At 38.4% G+C, this 18790-nt stretch overlaps 1 protein-coding gene across 1 annotated transcript; it reads right to left on the reverse strand.

Moving 5' to 3' along the window:
* Window positions 1–1200: 1200 nt before the first annotated feature.
* LCA5L (lebercilin LCA5 like) lies at window positions 1201–18683 on the reverse strand. The gene is given in 12 exon segments (XM_040584174.1): window positions 1201–1291; window positions 1293–1615; window positions 1618–1826; window positions 3425–3514; window positions 3517–3544; window positions 3840–3949; window positions 7488–7581; window positions 9605–9742; window positions 11225–11658; window positions 11661–11765; window positions 14893–15195; window positions 18647–18683. Coding segments are annotated over 12 exon segments (1962 nt in total).
* Between the last annotated feature and the right edge of the window lie 107 nt (window positions 18684–18790).

Consider the following 18790-nt stretch of genomic DNA (forward strand, 5'->3'; position numbering starts at 1 on the left):
GCCAAACATTTGGGTGAGTACAGGCAAAAAGGCTTTTGATCCCCTCATCCGTAGAAACAGGAGTGTTGGCTTATATTCGCTTGTTTGCATTTAGCTTTGGGACAGCAGTAAAGACATTGCAGAAGTATGAGTAGTTTGTAGAGGAGAAATACCTCCTTTTCTGACTACACAAAGTCATGCTTTGAAACCTGTCCACTGAATTTCACTGCAAGTATTTCAGATTTAAATGTCCCAATCACCTATAAAAGCTTTCTCAGTATAATTTTTTAAAGGATTTTTAAGTGCTACTGCCTTTTAAAATTAATAGAATATACATAATTTTCTCTTAACTTCATTTTAGCAAGCGTTTCATGAATTACTATGAAGAACAAAACATAATCCTCCTACCCTTGCTTACATAACCTTAAACACAGGATTTTTAAAGGCTTTTTGAGAGCTGGATATGCCTGACTTCTCCTAAACAATAGTTTTCTCTTGCACATTCATCTTTGGATGTCAGCTGTGGAAGTTACCAGGCAAACGGCTTTGGTAAGTTCTAACAGTGGAAAAGAATGAAGCTTTAGAGCTTTGTAATGCTAGTGAAAACAATGTAATAGCAAATTATTTTTATTGTGTATTAATTCTGGAAGCTATTTCAGGAGTGAAGAAAATAAATTATTTTATTCTATTGCATTGTTGGAACTAACGCAATAATGAACCTTATGAAAGCAGATTGCTCACTTCAGCTACCTAACAAATAATCAGCTTCGCAATCCAAATTGCAGAGGGAATGTAAAAAAACTGGAAATTACAAAACAAGGACTAGGACACCTGATAACAGGTAAAAATGTTGTCATTGTTAAGGCATTCATGGTAAGACACACAGGCATGCACATGCATGCCCATGGATCAAAAACAGAAGAGTGGGGGTTTTTTGACAACTGATTTGACTCATTTTGGAAAAATTATTGAAAGAAATGGTCGGTTCTTGTAAGATTTAATATGCATTTAATGAAGGTAAACCCATTACTTTTAAAAAATGTTTTAAATGATCCAGATTTCTAGATGAAAGATAAGTTGATGTACTTAATTAAATTTATCAAACAAAATAATTAGTTTGTGTATTCTCATGAGGTTATTCATGATGATGAGTGTTAGATGCTGGACATTATGAACTAGTAGTGGTGGTTTGAAATGTGGTTTGTGTAATCCTGCATCTTTTCACTTCCTTTTCTTCATTCCTCTCATGTTAGAACTTGAATGGTTGTCCCTTCAAACACAGCCTGGTCCAAAGAGTTCTTTCATAAGACTATTTCCTTTCAGCAAATGTTATATGAGCACAGCCTTCCACTTCAGTGGAGCTGTCCTTCTGCCTTGTTTTGGTATCTTTACCAAAAGATGGTTCATACAGCCCAAAGGAATTTTTCACTTTTGATTCAGCTGTTTCACTGTAGTCCTGACCTGCATGTCTATGGTTGCAAAGACTGCCTTTTTTTGGTTTTGTATCTGATGTAAGAGGCCCATGATGCAAATTATCAGTAGCTTTGGGGGGTGGGGGTGTCAGCCTAATGAATGTTTTGTTTCTTGGACCTGGAGTTACACATTTACTCTCTGCCTTCTCACTGTTACTTAGTTTTATTTTTTATTTAGCTTTTTTTCTTCCTTTTCATATTCTTCCACTCTATCTTTCTCTTGACAGTTATCTTTCACACTGTCACTTAGAGGAGTTTGTTCAGTTTTCATCAGTTTCTTCAGCTCCTGTTTAAGCAAATCTGTCTTTTTTCGCTCTTTCATAAATTCCAAACAAGTGTATTCTTCTGTCAGCAGTCTACTCTCTCTGAAATACTCTGAAATGTTGTGGGGTTTAGGAATGTTATTAAATTGCCTAGGAATAGAAAGAGTCATGAAGCATTAATGAGAGCAAGTTTCACTTCCTTTTTCATTGCCTAAATTGTTATTATTGATGGTATTTCAATCTTGAGGGTTATGACAATGCTATTTACTAGTAAGTAGAATAGGATGGAGCAAGATTTAAACACAATCACTGTGCCACTGAATATAATCAGTAGTGGCTAAATACAGGGCTAGAAAAGTCACATACAGTGCAATGAAGAGACCACATGAGATCTGCCCTCTAATTGTCATTTTCTTGTTTTTAGATGGAGCTTAAATGTCTGTATGATTTTCTTTCCCTTAACTGACAGCACAGTTGCTCGTTGCATAGAGCAGAATATACATAGAATGGAATATACAACTCTAACCTATAAATGAGTTAGTTCCATTTTTAGTGGAAAAAGGTATGTGTATACTGAATGCCTATAGTAAATATTTCCCTGCTGTAGGAGATAAATTGTAGAAGGTTCTGTGCTTTGGAGGGACTTGAAAGACTACCTGCAAAATGAGATCGAGTCCAAGCTTAAAGAAGTATGAAGTTGCAGTATGTCAGTCTAATATCAGCAGTGGGAGAAAGCTGGAAGAGAGTCTGGCAAACAGTGAGGAGAGAGAAGATTCACAGGCAGAATCAGAAGACTTGTGTTTTCTGTCAATTTTAAAAGGGGATTTCAAAGACAAATGTTGACTCTGGTTATCTGGTGGGGTCTGGAAAGGCTGCAGGCTAGGAAGTCGGAGTACAGAACTCAGGAGTTAACACATTCCAGATAACTGGCTCTGTTACTGATCTAGTAAGTGACCTCAACAGCCTGTTTCACCTCTGTAAATGTGTGACCTGTAGGTCACATTATGTTTGTTAACATTTGTGAAGTATTTAGCATGACAGTATTCAGATCTTGGTTCTTTCTACAAGACTTACCCGAATGAAAATAACATGAATTTTTTAGAAAAAAAAAAAAAAAGCCTTGAAAGGAATAGATGCACTGGCTCTGTTCTCTAGAATTTCTTGAAAATAAAAGTGTTTATAGATGAGTCCTTTGAATATAGCTTTTATATGAGAACACAGTCAATGGCAAAAATTTAGATAAAATCTATTTACAGTGATCACTGTAATGAGGAGATACTCCCAGCCCTTGAAGAGGTCCTCTTCCTTTCTTGGCAATAGATCCTGAGCCAGAAAAGTATGTTGACATCAGCTATGATGAAGATTCACAACCAACAATTTAAGATCACTGTTTGCTTAGCATGGAATTAACAAACTGTTAACTAAAGTATACTTTTACAGATAAAGCACGGACTTTTTACCAGCATGACCAGGAACTGCTTTTAGAAGTACAGCAGCATGAAGATGCTTTATGCTGTGGAGCTGCTCTGCTGTCAGTGCAGCACTGCCAGCAGCGGATTTCAGTGTCTTAATACATGATTTTGTTGAACTAGTTCCTGTCAGTCAGGTGCAAGCTAAAGGCTGTCAGGCACATGGAAATTACCAATACCATTGGTTCATTCAGCTTTTGAAAACGTCAAGTGAGTTTCTGAGGAAAATGTTAAAATATACCTCTACGTGTTCTACTAAAAGTTTCTGGCTTCGGTGTTTTCTTGGTCGATTGCTTTTCTGTTCTGCATTGGGCATCCATGTATGCTTCATTTGATTCTTATCTTCTAAAGACTTTTTCTCCTATAATTGGTAATTAAAGGTACAAATAATGAGGGAATACTTGTTTAATGACTTTTAAAAGTGCACAATGCAGAACTTATAAAAATATAAATAATTTCTATTACTATTATTTTCTTATTTTTTATCACAACGTTTGTCCTGTGTATTTTCTGCAATATAATTACATTCACACAAAACCCACGTCCTAGAAAGCTAAGATGGGGGATCGGGCTATTCAGCATGTTACTGAAACTCGGGGAATAACATACAGCTTAGCTGAGAGTTTAAACAAGGATTGGATTCAGATCTTTCATACCTTTTTTAGCTGAATTGGGCTTTTTTCTGTTTCCTGAGTTTGATACTGTGACAGCAGCAGCGATCTAAAGCTCTGTTTCTCTACTTGCACTGATCTGTTTATACTAAGACCTATTGAAAAGGACAATCGTTAGTAATACAGCAGACTCCAAAATTATATTGTTGATATAAACAAAAGCTACTTTTTGATGACTGATAATACTGGTATGTGACCTAGGATTTAAACTTTTTTTTTTTGATGTATGTCTTAATGCCCTTCCATAATGAAATTCTGCCTAATCTATAAATGTTGAAACTGGAACACAAACATAACTACCTAGACTTTTGAGCATTTTCATTTGTACATCACTAAATCATATGCTTAAGTTTTAGATCTACAAAGTCCAGTTCAGATAGAACATGTGGAGCCAGACAAATGTATGTATACCCTAGAGCCCATATGGGCTTAATTTGTGGGGTAATATTCTAACATAAATTTAAGAGGTCTGAGCTTTCAGGTTCCTAAATTCAGATCTTACAGAGTATAATAAACATGCTTGCTTTTATGCTTTCTAACTTGGTTACTCACCTTTCTCAAAGTTAGGCACTTATGTAAGGCTTTATGGAACCAAACTCTTCAGAGGAAATGCTTAACACTGAAATATCTATGCTCTTTGAAAAGACATTCCAAGAGAATGGTTGAATGAAACATTTAAAGAAATAGCTGAATGGAGATGGGATGGGGAAGGTGAGTATATTGTTCTTTTATTCTATTTTTAGAATTAATTTTGACATGAGTACGGTAGCCAAGAACGCTGCTAGCAGAGGAGCCAGTATGTGAACTTCCTTACCTGTGTGAACATTTGACCTTATTCCCAGTTTTGAGCTCTGAAATCAGAGGAAGAGTCTCCATAAATATGATGATTTTCAAATGATTGATGTTTGGTGGTAAAAAGGATGTTGATAACCAATTTGAGGCTTACTTTTGAAGGAATGACTGATGATGTGGAGGGAATTAATTTTCCCTTTCGAAAGGCAACCACCAAGTAGTTAGTTCAGCTTTTTCAACAAATGCCAGCGGAGCGTTCCTCGGATTCAGAACTAGGGGGAGCTGTACCTCTAGATGAGCTGGTGTGACCTTCCCACAACTAAGCAAATTTTGCTCTCATGCCGAGCTTATGAAATTAATGGCTTCATTCAATTGATCCATTTTATTTATGTACATAGAGCTTTCTGATAACCTAAGCAAGGTTACTTTCAGGTATTTATCAGGAGTGTTAAAAAATGCAGCCCCACATTTATTTTTTTCTTTCCTGCTGGGTAAAAATTCTTGCAAACTCAGAACAGAAAATAATTACTTGAAGAAGTAACTCTTAAGTCCGTTATAGGAAAATTCAAATCAATAGTGAAAAGAAAAAAGAATTGTCAGTAATTTCTGGTTTAGGTTTCTAAATCAACTTTCCATCTAAATCTTTGCCATTAACCGGCAAAGAATGAAACCTTTATTGGCCAAAAATAGCAAAGGATCAGACAACTTTGAAGCCTCTTTGTTACAAAATATCAGGTCTCTCTCCAACTAAGCTCCCTTATCTTGCTTAAAGAAAATAACTTAAATAGTAAACAGTGATTTAAGTCCTGTAGTTTAAATAATAATATTGTACAAATCCATATGTGAGTAAAAAAACCCACAGCTGGTTGCGTGACGTAACTAAAACTGGAATTTAAAGCTTCATAAAAAAACGTGTCTGACTTGGAATGAGAAGTAGGACTTTGTGTTTCTTAATTTTACAACTTGAATTACCAACCTTTTCCCTGTAGTTCACTTGTAATTAAGGCAGAGTAATGGATTTGCAAAGGCAACAAAGAGGAGAGAAATAAACTGACTATGATAATAGTTTGTACTGATGCCATAATTTGAAGAATTCTGTGGGCATATGCAATATTTCCAGCAGATGTGCTTGCTACCATGGAAATTTCAAGTGCTCTTCTGTACCCACATGAAGACTCCTTGAGTTTAGGAGCAAGAATATCTGACCAGTATTTTAAAGATGTGCTTAATCCAGAAAAGTCAATGTTCAGATCATTATCCAGAATCAAGGGTGTAAGTTTGTTGTGCAGTAAGCACTCCTTTAGGATACTGACAGCATGTTTACAATCCTGAGTAGGAGGCAAAACATTTTCAATATGGGGAAAGAAAGTACTTGAAATCTGTTTATTTGTTTCTGTATAAAACACATTTATTTGTAAATTATAGATACTAAAGCATATGACAATGAGAAATTTCTAAGTGCTTCAAGAAAACTATCTCCTTCAACATCTTTGTCCCAAACAACATTTGATGAATATAGTGAGTGCATTGGCAGCATAAAAGTTCTTGGCATGTATGATTTGTAATTGTTGCTCCCTTCAGTTCAAGGGCTGGCACCCACTTCTCTGAACACAGGCACCTCATGCTATTTGAGATGCCCTCAAGTATTCAAGGTATCCACATAAGTCTGACTGATACTACGCAGCACCGATGGGATGCCTGTGTCCTGCTGGAACAACAACTGCAGGGCCAGGCAGATGCAAGAGCATCTCAAATGGCACTGAATGCCTATAATTAGGCAGCTGAATCCCACACAAAGTTGCAGCTCCTGGAACATTTGACAGACAAGACTGCATCTAATAGATACTCCTCCCCAATACCTGTCTGAGCATCCATGTGAAAGAAATACTCTTTAATAAAGAGCTTGCTTTCATGATAGTACGTTTTCTGTTGTTCTTTTCTATCATTCTATTACATTTTTCTAAATAACATTAATTCTGTGGATATAACTAATTGAGAGGATATACAATAACTGGGTTATGAAGATCTCTGGTTGCCCATTTAAGTTTACTTATGCTAAAAAGCAAAGGACCACTAAGGATAGACATTCTCTTTTCACAGATAAGCTGACAGTATCATCATCAGACTCTCCTTTAAAATGCCTAAACCTTGTATCTGAAAATTCCTCTTCTCCTTTCACCCCAACAAAATGCAAGTTGTAGGAGCTTCAATAACAGACATTGAAGCATCTCTGCTATTTGCAAGTTACAAGGTCTAAGGATTTTAAAGATGAGAAAACAGTTTTTAAAGACACAATCAAAGTCATTATTTTTGCTTATATAAAAGCACTTTGAAAGTCTGTACTAAAACTAGGAACTTGCTACAGGAGGGTTGTTTGTGAGGTGCTTTGAGTTAGCAAGCCATGTGTGGGTATTCTAGGTCTACAATGGCCACTTCTCCAGGCCAAGTCAATGGCAGCTCAAACAAAAATTAGTCTGCAAAGCTTTGTGTACTGATAGCTTCACTTTGTAATAAACAAATAGGCAAACAGCTCTTGATGCAAACAGACACTTACAATAGCAGCACTACTTCTGTGTCATTGTTAGTATACTAAAACTACATATGCTAAATGCTATCCATGATGACAATTGGGTTAAATGTTAAAAACAGGTCATATATTTGTATTCATAAAATAAATGAGCAAAAACCCAAGCAACTCTCTTTAAATTACATGTAACAGAATACTTTTAGCTCATATGAAAGTACTATATTGGCTTTTATTTTGGGATAGACCTCCCAGTCATAAATCAATGTAAGTCTCACGTAACTAAACAAAAAAAAGGAAAATTAATACACACGTACGTTTTTCATGAAGTACTGGATCACTTTTGTCTTCTGGGATTTTAGGCATCCAATTTGAATAGATATTTTTTACACAAAGTTGCCGATCCTTTTCCTATGAAGAAATAAACACTATTAATATGTGTTGAGGATTACTTTTTACCAACTTACTTTTGCCACATTGGGGAAAACTGTCAGTGATTTTGCTTTGTGCCAGGCCATGTGGTGCTGTCGGCATTTACATAAATAGGATTTGTCAATTTCTTTCAGAAGCCAAACCAAAATTCTCCCTTTTTAAGGCTAAGAACACATCTGTACACCTACATGATGTTTTTCGTAACACACTCTTCAGAAGACTAATTCTTCTTTAATGAGTTTTTCATTTGTTGTTCTGAGTTATTTTTTTTAGACAGTCATTTTTGCCTTTACTCCCTGTTTTTAAAATTTATTTATTCAGTGCCTTTGGTTACAATATGCTCAGTTCTGTTTTATAACCTGTTGCTTGGGAGGTGACATAAACTTCACAGGCATACGTTTAAAATTTATTTAGCAAGAGTCCTCTTTCCTTACTGAAATCTATCTTAAACACAGAACAGAGATTTCAGTAACACTCTCACCGTATCAGCTTTTAGTGTGAAAAACAGGAGCTGCATTTACTTTGGAGATACAGGTTGTCCTTAATGTGTGTCTGAATACCTTGAATGGTCTGAATTAGTCTGATGCCCAAAACTATGAAAGTGTAAGAATAAATTCTGTTCTGGCACAGAAATAAGGTTAATAAGCAGGTCCGGTCTTCTTTGTGGTAAACCAACAGGTTTTGTAAATCTAAATATAACATTAAGAGGGGTGGACACATAGAAAACTGTGGAAAACACACGAGATAGAAAAACATTTTAGAGAAAAGTTGAGAACTGTACTTTAGAATAATTTGTATTTTGGAACAGTTTTACATTAGTGTTCCTGGGACTATAATTACTCCTGTCTCCCCAGATCTGCACATATAGAAGGAAATCAGACTCTGGCAGGGAAACAGCACTGCAAGTACTGTTTGGGGACTTTGATATGGAGACTGGGAAGAGCACTATACTTTTTTCCTTTCCGAACAGCTCACTGGGCTTTTGCTGCTGGGAAGCCTGGCTGCTGCCAGGTATCAGTAGGAAGGTTTCTGGACCTGATACATAAGTAAGAGGGACAAACAAAGCCCATGTACAGAAATGCAGATCTCCATGAATCATCAGGAGCTGCCTGTTCTGCCTTTCAGAATGTCTGGGAAAACTCTCCATAACAACAGATACTTGATTCTATTTAGAAATATATCCCTCGTGGGATTATTTAGAAATAATATCCCTAGTGGGATTAGCAGATAGATTGGTCAGTTCACACAGAAATAAAAAAAGTACAATTTATCTGTGTTTATATTGTTATACTTTTTTTTTTTTTAACCTTTAAATATACTTTTATATTTACCTGTGTTTATATTGTTTCACTTACAAACACAATTTAAAGTATTAAAAAGCCACAAGGGTTTTCATGTTTTTTTGGAATATGTACTGTTTTTCTTGTTTACAACTCATATGACATATCATTCATGGCATTTTGGTTTCAATTTCTATTTAGTGTCACTTTTAGGTTTTTCTGTGTGTTTGGCTTACAAGCATTACAGTAAGTGCTAAACTGGACATACCTGTCCCAAAAATATTTGTCTAAAAACTAAGCTAGAATTTAAACAAACTGTTGAAACATTTATGTAAGTCTTTTTGCTAAGCTCTAGTTTTGCAGATTGTAATATTTGGCTCATTTTGATTTGGAAGGGTTTCTGTAAGGGAGCTCATTTAAAGTTAGTAGATGAATATACTGACCTAGATTTATCAAAATAGTAACAAGTTGGTGTGGATTCTGTTCAAATTGTGACGCATTAATCTCTGTTTCGATTAGTTATTGAACTACTTTGAACTTTTGAAAAAAAAAACTACAATAATTTCATCATATGATATTTTGACTTTTTTTGGTAGACTATAGACTCAACTAGGAAACAAAAATCCCATTACTAAATAATATAAAAGAGGCAAAAGCAACAGCTAACATTAAATACTTTAATTTTCTTGCAGGAACAGAAACCTGTTTAAAATCTTCAGTACCTTAAGTTTTTGGTGAAGAGAGTTAATTTCCATTTTCAAGTTCTTTGTAATTATCGCAGCTTCCACAGCTTTTTTGTTCTCATTTGCCAGCTGATGACTAAAGGTGCTATTGTTCAACTTCAGCTGCTTTTCTAGGCTCTTAAAAAGATTACATATTTTACGATATGGATGGTACACAGTGTGACTGTTGAAAAATTTCAGTTCTTACCAGGTTTAAAAAATAAACATAATGAAAAGTAAGCTTCTAATGATTTTATTCTATTGTAAACAATGCACGAAATTATGAAGCATCTGCAAAATTACTTTAAAAATGAGAAAACCTGGTTTAAAACCTAATTTTGCTAAACAAAAAGAAAGTATATTTGGCATTCAAACATAACAAATAAGGCTAACCTTTCTCATGGATTAATGAATACAATAATCTCTGGAAAGTTAAGACAACATTTCTGTTCACACTGAGATCTACTAACTGACTTAGTGTAAATGAAAACTGGATAAGTTATTGAGTACTTGATGAAGTGCTTTATCATCAGCACCCAGTGCCATGCACTGAAGTTATGGTTACTAAAACTGTAAGGTGGACACCCAATCCTTCATGCTCTTTATAGCTTCTCACTAGGACTTGTGTAAATAAAAAGTTTTCAAAAGAGGTTCTGAATTTAGTTGCTAATATTTTCATTTTCTTTCCTGTAATAAATGTATTTCAGACCTAGCTTTTCAGATGGTGAAATGCCTCTAACACTACCTGGCTCTTTATTTAATTTTATGCATAATATACCCCATAGAAAACAGAAAATAATTCCTGGAGGACAATGGAAATTTCACTCTTCCTCTTTCGTATGAAAAACTGTATTCCTGTCTTTTTGCGAAGGGTTCAATAAAAGTAAAGAAGCATGGATATTAAAAGGAGCTGAATTACCTCCTTTTGAACTCCCACCAGGCTTTTACTACAGTTGCGTAATAAATCAACAATAGAATCAATCCTAAAATCTAGGACACTGGACTACTGCTTAATTCAGCAGATGCTCTACAGCCAACTACAGTGAGTGACAGTAATTAGTGAATAGGAGATATAGGCATGTCCATATTGCCCACAAGCACTATGTAAAAATAACAGTGCTAGCTCCAGATAAGTCAGCTTTGCTTGTTTAAGGAAATACATCAGCAGCAGCCTGGTGGTCTCCATGTATGACTAATCCTGTGCTTTGCCGTGGTAAATTCAGGTCCGTGCTGTTGTGGCCAGATGACCCAAGCAAGCCTGGATACCCCATGCTGCTGGCAGGGAGCAGAGTAGATACTCTGCTGAATATTGCTCTCCAACTATATACTGTTTCTGACCTAACAGGGTTAAGGCACATAACTTCATTCCTAAAAGATCTTTATTCCCAGACAATCTACTCGTACATTTCTGCCAGATTTTAAAACACTGGAAGGGGGTACTACTGCAATTTTTAGTACCTTACACTCAGGGACAGCACTGGGTTAAAAAGAATGTTCAATGCTACAGGATTACATCAGGTTCGTTAATGTTAACAAGAAGCAGCTAAAAACTTTCCACTATTCTTACACAGAAACCTCTGCTATTATTGTTGAACAAATACAATGGTATGCACATATTACCTGTATTCTCTTATCATTCACTTCTATTTTTTCTGTAAGGACTGACAATTTGTGCTCAAGTTCCTCTCTCTCTGCAAGAGCTTTGTCTTCTGAAAGCATGTGCAAGGTCTGCAAAGCATCTTTAGCTTTTAGCAGCTCTGCTTCAACTTTTCTGAGCTTCCTGGATGTCTTTCTCTCATCCTCCTGAGATGTCCTCAGGAGTTTCCTTAAAGCTCTCACCTCATTAGAATGACTTGCTAAAAGATCCGGCAAGTTGTTTTGTGAATTTTTGTATCTACCTATTGCTTTCGAGTGCCGACACTGAAGCTGTTTCAAAATATGGTTTTCTAAGCTTGATTCTTCTAATTTGTGTTGTAAAACAAATATTTCATTCTTCAACTCTTTAATTTTGTGAAGTCTTGCCGACGATACTTGCTGAGCCATTATATTTTTTTCTGGGAAATCATACTACTCTGCAGGCTTAAAAATGAAGAATTCTGTTGTGGTATCTTCTCAGCCGGGAATTGTTTTCCTCCTGCATTCAGACCAAAGTAAACCAACACTGATATATAGCAATCATTTGAGGCAACAAAATCACTGTATGTCTTTAGTGCTCACATAAGCTCATCTACTGGTCTTCCAAGCTACTTAACTGTGGTATATTTGACAAAACGTCCAAGATCTATACTAAGACTACAATGTTCAAGTATTTCACAGATAAAGCCATTAAAGACTTCATATCTCTGTGCATTTATGTGGCTGCACTGTGCCATAGCTAACTAGGTTTATAGGAGGTCAAGGTTCGTTCTTTTCTTTCTCTCAAGCCATTTTTGTTCGAAACAGCCACCATGCTCACTTTCCATTAATAAGTGTAACTACATAGATGGTGTCTTCTAAGGCAAACAGCAATAATACTCTGGGAATAACTTGGTAAAGTATGCTCATGTTAACACCATCAATGGAAATAAATTTTCTTTCTGTAAATCATGCAGTTCACTAATGTAGGCATGATCTGGAGACTGATGAACTACATTCAGTCCATCTAGAAAGATTCCCAAGAGGGAGCACCTACACTTTGAATAGGGATGTGATAGAAAAAACCAACATTGTAATTTACAGGTGTGCAAGAACTCAAAAAACAAGGTGATCACAATAGCATATGGTTTAATTTCTCTGCAGCTAAGATTTCTACCCAGCTTTCTGGAATTTTCAAGTCAGCTTTGAGTTGAATTTTTAAACCTTAAATGCTTATTTGTATAGAACTGTTATGCAGTTGTGTATACTGTTTCTATAAGCAATTGAAAAAAATCTTTATAGGCTAGCATTCCAAGTGCATTACTGCCACTTGCTCTTCTTTATGGCCAGCATCTGAGTGAACAACTCTAATTTTCCTTTCCTGAAACATAATTAGAATTTGAAAATAGCCAAGACTCTAAATCTGAGTGTGTTCCCCTTTTTCAGGCATATATTCAATTTCACTATAGCCCTCGACATTTCACAGTATTTTGCTAGAAGCTTTTTATAATAATTTATAGTTCACATAACATTTTGTGGATAAAATAGACAAGGTCCTAACCTAAAAACACCAGAGGAAAAGGACAGATCTTTTCAAGCACTTCTGTTGAATTTAAAGGGTGTTCTGCACACAAACTCTACAAGAGCAGGCCCCAACCAGCATACCCCACCGCAGATGTGAAGCAACATGAAATTGGTGGTAGGAAAAGTAGGGTGGACATTGCCTATGGCACCACCACACCATGGCCTCCTTGCTTTCAGAATAGTGGAAAGCCATGGAAAGAGTGTTATCGAAGAAGACATAGATGTATGGGGCAGTGGCTTCAGTGGGGAAAGGGCTCTACCCTGCAGCAGCAGCACCTATTGCTCTCTCTCTCCTTCCCTGCTGGCAGCAGCCGCACCAGCCTTCCTGTTCTGCGCAATTTCAGCCCAGCTTTGCTCTTCCCCTTCTCACAGCAGGGGCTGGAGTCGGGCCTGGGCCGGACACCCATGCACCTGGTGTGCGAGGCAAGCAAGTTATAAGAGAGTATGAAGGGGGTCGGTTATACAATTCTGTCTGTCCTTTGCTCTTATTCCTGTAACAGCTGATTCACACCACTATTTCAGGATACAAAGTGGATGGTCTTTGTTCTGATGGCCCTGCTGACAGAGAGAAAGCAGAGGCAAGCTGGTGGGACCTTGCTCATACAGAGAGAGACATACAAGGTCAGACAACCAAGGTCAATGTGATAGCAAAAGGAAAGGATAAAAAGAATCTGAGATTAGGAATCAAAAGGAGGAGAGACTGTGATTTGGGCAGGGCGGGGCTGGGTTTTTTTGCATATGTTTTAAATGGATTAAGAAAGACAATCATGGAGGTTGAAGTAAACAAAAGAAATTGCAGCAGTCAGTTGAGGTCATACATGTTCAAGACCTGCAGGGAGCAAAATTAACAGGTGCTGTGGAAAAAAGTCACCAGAGGTAAAAACCAAAGTAAATGGAAGGTATGCAAGCTTGTTTCCTCTTGCATGTACCTGCATATTCTCTGTAATACAACTCCACTGCAGGAAGATTGCAGTATGACCACAAATGTTGTCACACAAATATTTGCAGAATAAGAACCACTGTTACATTACTACTTTATTTTGTCAGAATGGAATGAAAGGATGCAAAAGAAACAGGCAAAATACTTTCCTGCAAAAGCTCACAAAAATTCTACAAACATCTGTAAGGGGTGAAAATGTAGATTGTAATTGTGGTCCTGGGAAACTGATCATTTCAAGTAGCCATGAACAAGCAAAAAGAACCACTTAAAATATCCAACACAGATACTAGCCAATAATGATTCTTCTGCTAAATAGATTTACAAAATCTGGTTATTTTTGCTGGTCTGCTAGTTTCATGCCAGTATGACTTTTTGACAGCAGCATGTAACTTAGATAATAGAAGAGATAATTAGTGTTTTCTCTCTCTCTTTTTGGTTGATTTGCATCTTGTAGGTTTGGTAGATGTAGATGAAATTTTGATGCACAGCAGGAAAAGGGTCATTGGTTTTACACTCATTTTTTGAGGTGGCATAGTAGGATCTAAGAATGTATGGGTCTAGCTATGAAAACATGGAGACATGAAGAGATTCTTCATTGTTAACATTTATGTAAATGGAATACACTTGTGCTGTATGGTCTTTCCATTGAAGCACAAACTTAGTTTTACATGATACACCATGACTAAGCTAGCCTAAACATAGCTTTTTTTTCTCTCAAAACTGACACTTTTGTGAAGACATAATTTTTGAGTAACATTACTCAGGAAAGACTTTTTCATACTCATCATGTGATGCATAGTCTAAAGCAGGAATTGCAGTATATGTGCGAAAGCCATTTTCAGTTCCTCAGATTAAAATTGAGGAATAGGGATTGTAAAGGTGCTTCCACATCTCAGGTGATCATCCTGTCTCTAGGATTGCCAAGGACTGTAAAGTAACACAATAGGAAATCTCCATCTCTCTTCCCTCCCCTTCCTAGCATTTGAAACCTGATTTATTATTTTTCTTCACTGAAAAACTGTTTCCCCTGTCTTCCTAATTACTGAAAAAAATGCCAAAGAAAGGGAACAGCTATATTTCTCAAGAATGCCTCATTTTACTACCAGCAGAAAACAAAGTATCTTTTTTATCATTTTGGGGGAAGATAAGCTGTTCTTTTCCCTTCTTTTTCTTTTTTTTCCTTTTTCCAGTGTTTTCTTCTTTTCAATTCCTGATATTTCTAAGTGTTTGATGTTTCTAGCTGTTTCAGAGCAAGTCACTGACAAAGCCCTTAGTATATTTAGCATGAGAATTTTCACTTCTGTATTCTCTACTGCATCACCTACAATCATTACCTCTGCTACAGCTGCAGCTTCTGTACTTTTATGCTTTGGGGAATATTCAGCATCCCTGCTTTTTGTGCCACATTCTGACTTACTCTCTTCTACCACTAAAATATGGACGAAACAATCCTCTGGAGTTCACAACTGTGTTATGGTAGAAGACTTAAAAGTTGACCTCCATAACCTATCAGGAATCACAGTGCTATTGTTTACAGGTAACAAACAATACTAAAGAGTGTTCAACTGTATTAAATGATGCTAAGAAATACTAAGCTACCTTTAAAAAAAACCCCACAACAGTCATTACTCTTTAACCCATTAAAATAATTGTGTGGTCTATAGTAAGTGGGTGAGTTTGTTTCCAGAATAAACTGCAACATGAAATATACTAGTTTTTATCTCAGAATTTTCTATGATACTGGCATGTATTTTCTAAAGATTTACAAGGTACTCCCATTTCAATGGAAATAGAAACCATAGTTTACTTCCTGTAATGTATACATTTTCTCCATGATTAATGTAATTTAAAAGAAGTGTAATTGTATTTATGCTCAATACCTACAAAGTACTTTACAATATTATAAAAATAATTGTTCAAGTGTCTAGAAACTAGGTATTTCTGTATTTTTATAGTATTTTTAGATTTCCATTTATGTAAAACCATAATTTAGTCATATTTTTCAATAATTAGATCACAAAATTAACTTCTGCATTAAAACAGAAAAAAAATACTTAGCTGCCATATTAACATCATAGGTAGAGGATATAGCAGCACCTAAAGGTGCACAGTTGAGCACCTCAGAGACTGAAATAGAGATTTTCTTAAACTTTTGGGATGTTGTCTATTTTATTTGTTTTCAAATCAGAATTGTTTGTAAAAACAAAAAAGCTTGCAAAATAAAACCTCACAATGTAATAGAAGTGTCTGCACAATTTCAGAAGAAACATTAGGGAAAATTTCAATATTTTTTTAATGAAAACAATTTCTTCACAGCCTAACTGTACTTAACGCATTTGTTTGCTTTTGAAAATGCTGCAAGACACTTATCTCCATGTCTATGCACCCATATAGCTTGGAAAATACCACCTATAATCTGCTGTTGTCAGAGATGTGGTCCTCTGATGAGATGATCTCATTTTGTTTGATCAGGTTTCTAAGTAACATTGCTGCTTCCTCTGGAATTGTCTTTTCTCAACAGTCCAATTTTCAAACAAAATGAACTCTCCTAATTGTTTAGCTTTTAAAAAAAAACATATATTTAGCATAAGATACAGAATTCTGTCTAATTTTCCATGTCTTTTTGAATATCTGTTACACCTCAGTTTGTTTCCCTACTGAGGCTACTGGAGAGTAGAACAGAATACTTCATCCTCCTGGCAGCATTATGCAAATGCTGTGGTTCTGGTAAAAATTATTTCTTGGGATATGATTAAATCCATTTAATTTTTTTATTATCACATGAAGACGACTTAGAGCATATTTTTATAGATACAGAATTCTACCCAGTAGTAGAATAAGTTGTATATTTGTGGGGGTCTAAAAGGGGCATAGCAATTACGTAATAGAAATTTAAGGGGAAGTAAAAGGTTATTTTAGTTTAGATAGATTTTGACAAGTAGCCTTCACTAAAAAAAGAAGATACTTTCAGAGCATTCTAACTCCTTTGTTGGCATTTTTTTCTTTGTGGTGGTATTTTATTGTAAATTAAATTACATTTCTGAAAGGAGAGAGGGGAATCAGATAACTCCTGAAGAAAATCAAAAAGTGCAATTTAGGATTGCACAAAATGTTCTAGGTTGAATCAAAACAGTTTCATTACTTTTCATTCCCTTACATTAAGAAGTCTTCCTTGTGGAAGACCGAGGAATGCCCAGGGTCCTACTACATTTGTCCAGTGCAATAACCCCTTAAGAGATGACAACTCGTGCTTTAAGATGAGGATTAGGCAAAGGCCAGCTTGGTACATCGATTTGTATTTCTGTTTAAATTTGATTTGGCACTGTCAACACTTTTTGGCCAAACTGTCTTTAAATCAAATTAGCTTAAATTAAACATAAACCTACTGCTTTAATTCAATTTGATTGCTTTAAGCTGTTTGTGGGCTGAACCTCACCATCCACCTTCAAGATCAGATTTTGAGAATAAAATGGAAAAGGAGAAGACAGAAAAACAGAAGGTAAAAGACAAGAAACAGAAAAATAAAATTAAAGATATTACTATACCAGTAAAAAAAAATAAATCAGTAGCTGAAGCGGAGCTGAAATGGACCAACACCAGAAGAATGTACGTTGATGGCAGAGATGCAGGAACAAAAATAATTAGGGCTAAATCTACCTGTCAAAGATGAAAAAGCCATTTCAAGCACCCACAAACTGCAAAACTGTCAGGGGGAGAAATTAATTGCAGTCTGTGTGCAAAAATAAAGTCAATGAAGGGGCAGTCCTGGTAGGAGAACACAATCTGAATGCCCACACCAGCATGGGGCTGCAGTCCCTTGGCCTCACAGCCCAGCCCGGAGCCCAGGGTGCCAGGGCCACCCGCTCATGCAGGAAGGGCGAGGACATGTACAGGGCCCTCAGGCCTGTCACCGGGCTCCTCCGGGGCCCCCAAACAGCTCCCTGATGTGGCCCACACAGCCCCTGGTGCGGCCCAAACAGCCCACACGAGCCAGAGCCCCCCCCCTCACAAACGCAGCATTCCCCAGGGGGCTGGGGGCTCCTGCCGCCACCTGCTCTCCCCAGCCACCTCAGCAGCCTGCAGCCCTGCAGCCCCTCGCCGTGCCCTGGCGGCTGCCCTGGGGCAGCACCCCGCCCCCACAGCCAGCTCAGCACCTCCTCGGCACCCAGCCCTGGCCCTGGCAGCCACCCCGGGGCCCTGGCACTCAGCACCAGGCCCTGCCACTGCCCTGCCACCCAGCCTGCCACCCAGCCTGCCACTGCCCTGCCACCCAGCCTGCCACCGTCCTGCCACCCAGCCTGACACTGCTCTGCAACCCCCTGACACCATCCTGCCACCCAGCCTGCCACCGTCCTGCCACTGCCCTGCCACCATCCTGCCACCCAGCCTGCCACCGCCCTGCCACTGCCCTGCCACCCAGCGTGCCACCATCCTGACACTGCCCTGCCACCACCCTGCCACCCAGCCTGCCACCATCCTGACACTACCCTGCCACCCAGCCTGCCACCGCCCTGCCACCGCCCTGCCACCAAGCCTGCCATTGTCCTGCCACTGCACTGCCACCCAGCCTGCCACGGTCCTGCCACTGCCCTGCCACTGCCCTGCCACCCAGCCTGCCACCGTCCTGCCACCACCCTGTCACCCAGCCTGCCACCCAGCCTGCCACCCAGCCTGCCACCACCCTGCCACCCATCCCACCACCGCCCTGCTCTGCTGTCCCTGTCCAGGGCAGGACCGCAGCCCCTCGCCACGGGCCCCTCCCAGGCAGGGCATCCCACCTCCCCCTGTGCCCACCCAAGAAATGTCCTTCATCCCTGCCCACCTCCCCTCTGCCCCGGCCCCACTGCCCACACCGGCATGCCCCATCCCCGCCCGGCCTCCCTCATCGCCCCCGCCGCCATTACCGGCCCGCTCGGCCGACAGGCGCGTCGCCGTTGCCATGGGGACAGGCAGCGGCCGCGGGGCACCCTGGGAGCCGCCGCTCCGCCTCGCCCGCCCGGGCCGCCCCCGCAGCCCCTTCCCTCGCCCCGCGCCCTGCTCATTTCCAC

Source organism: Falco naumanni, chromosome 2 (assembly GCF_017639655.2).
Source record: "Falco naumanni isolate bFalNau1 chromosome 2, bFalNau1.pat, whole genome shotgun sequence".
In the NCBI taxonomy this organism is placed as follows: Eukaryota; Metazoa; Chordata; class Aves; order Falconiformes; family Falconidae; genus Falco; species Falco naumanni.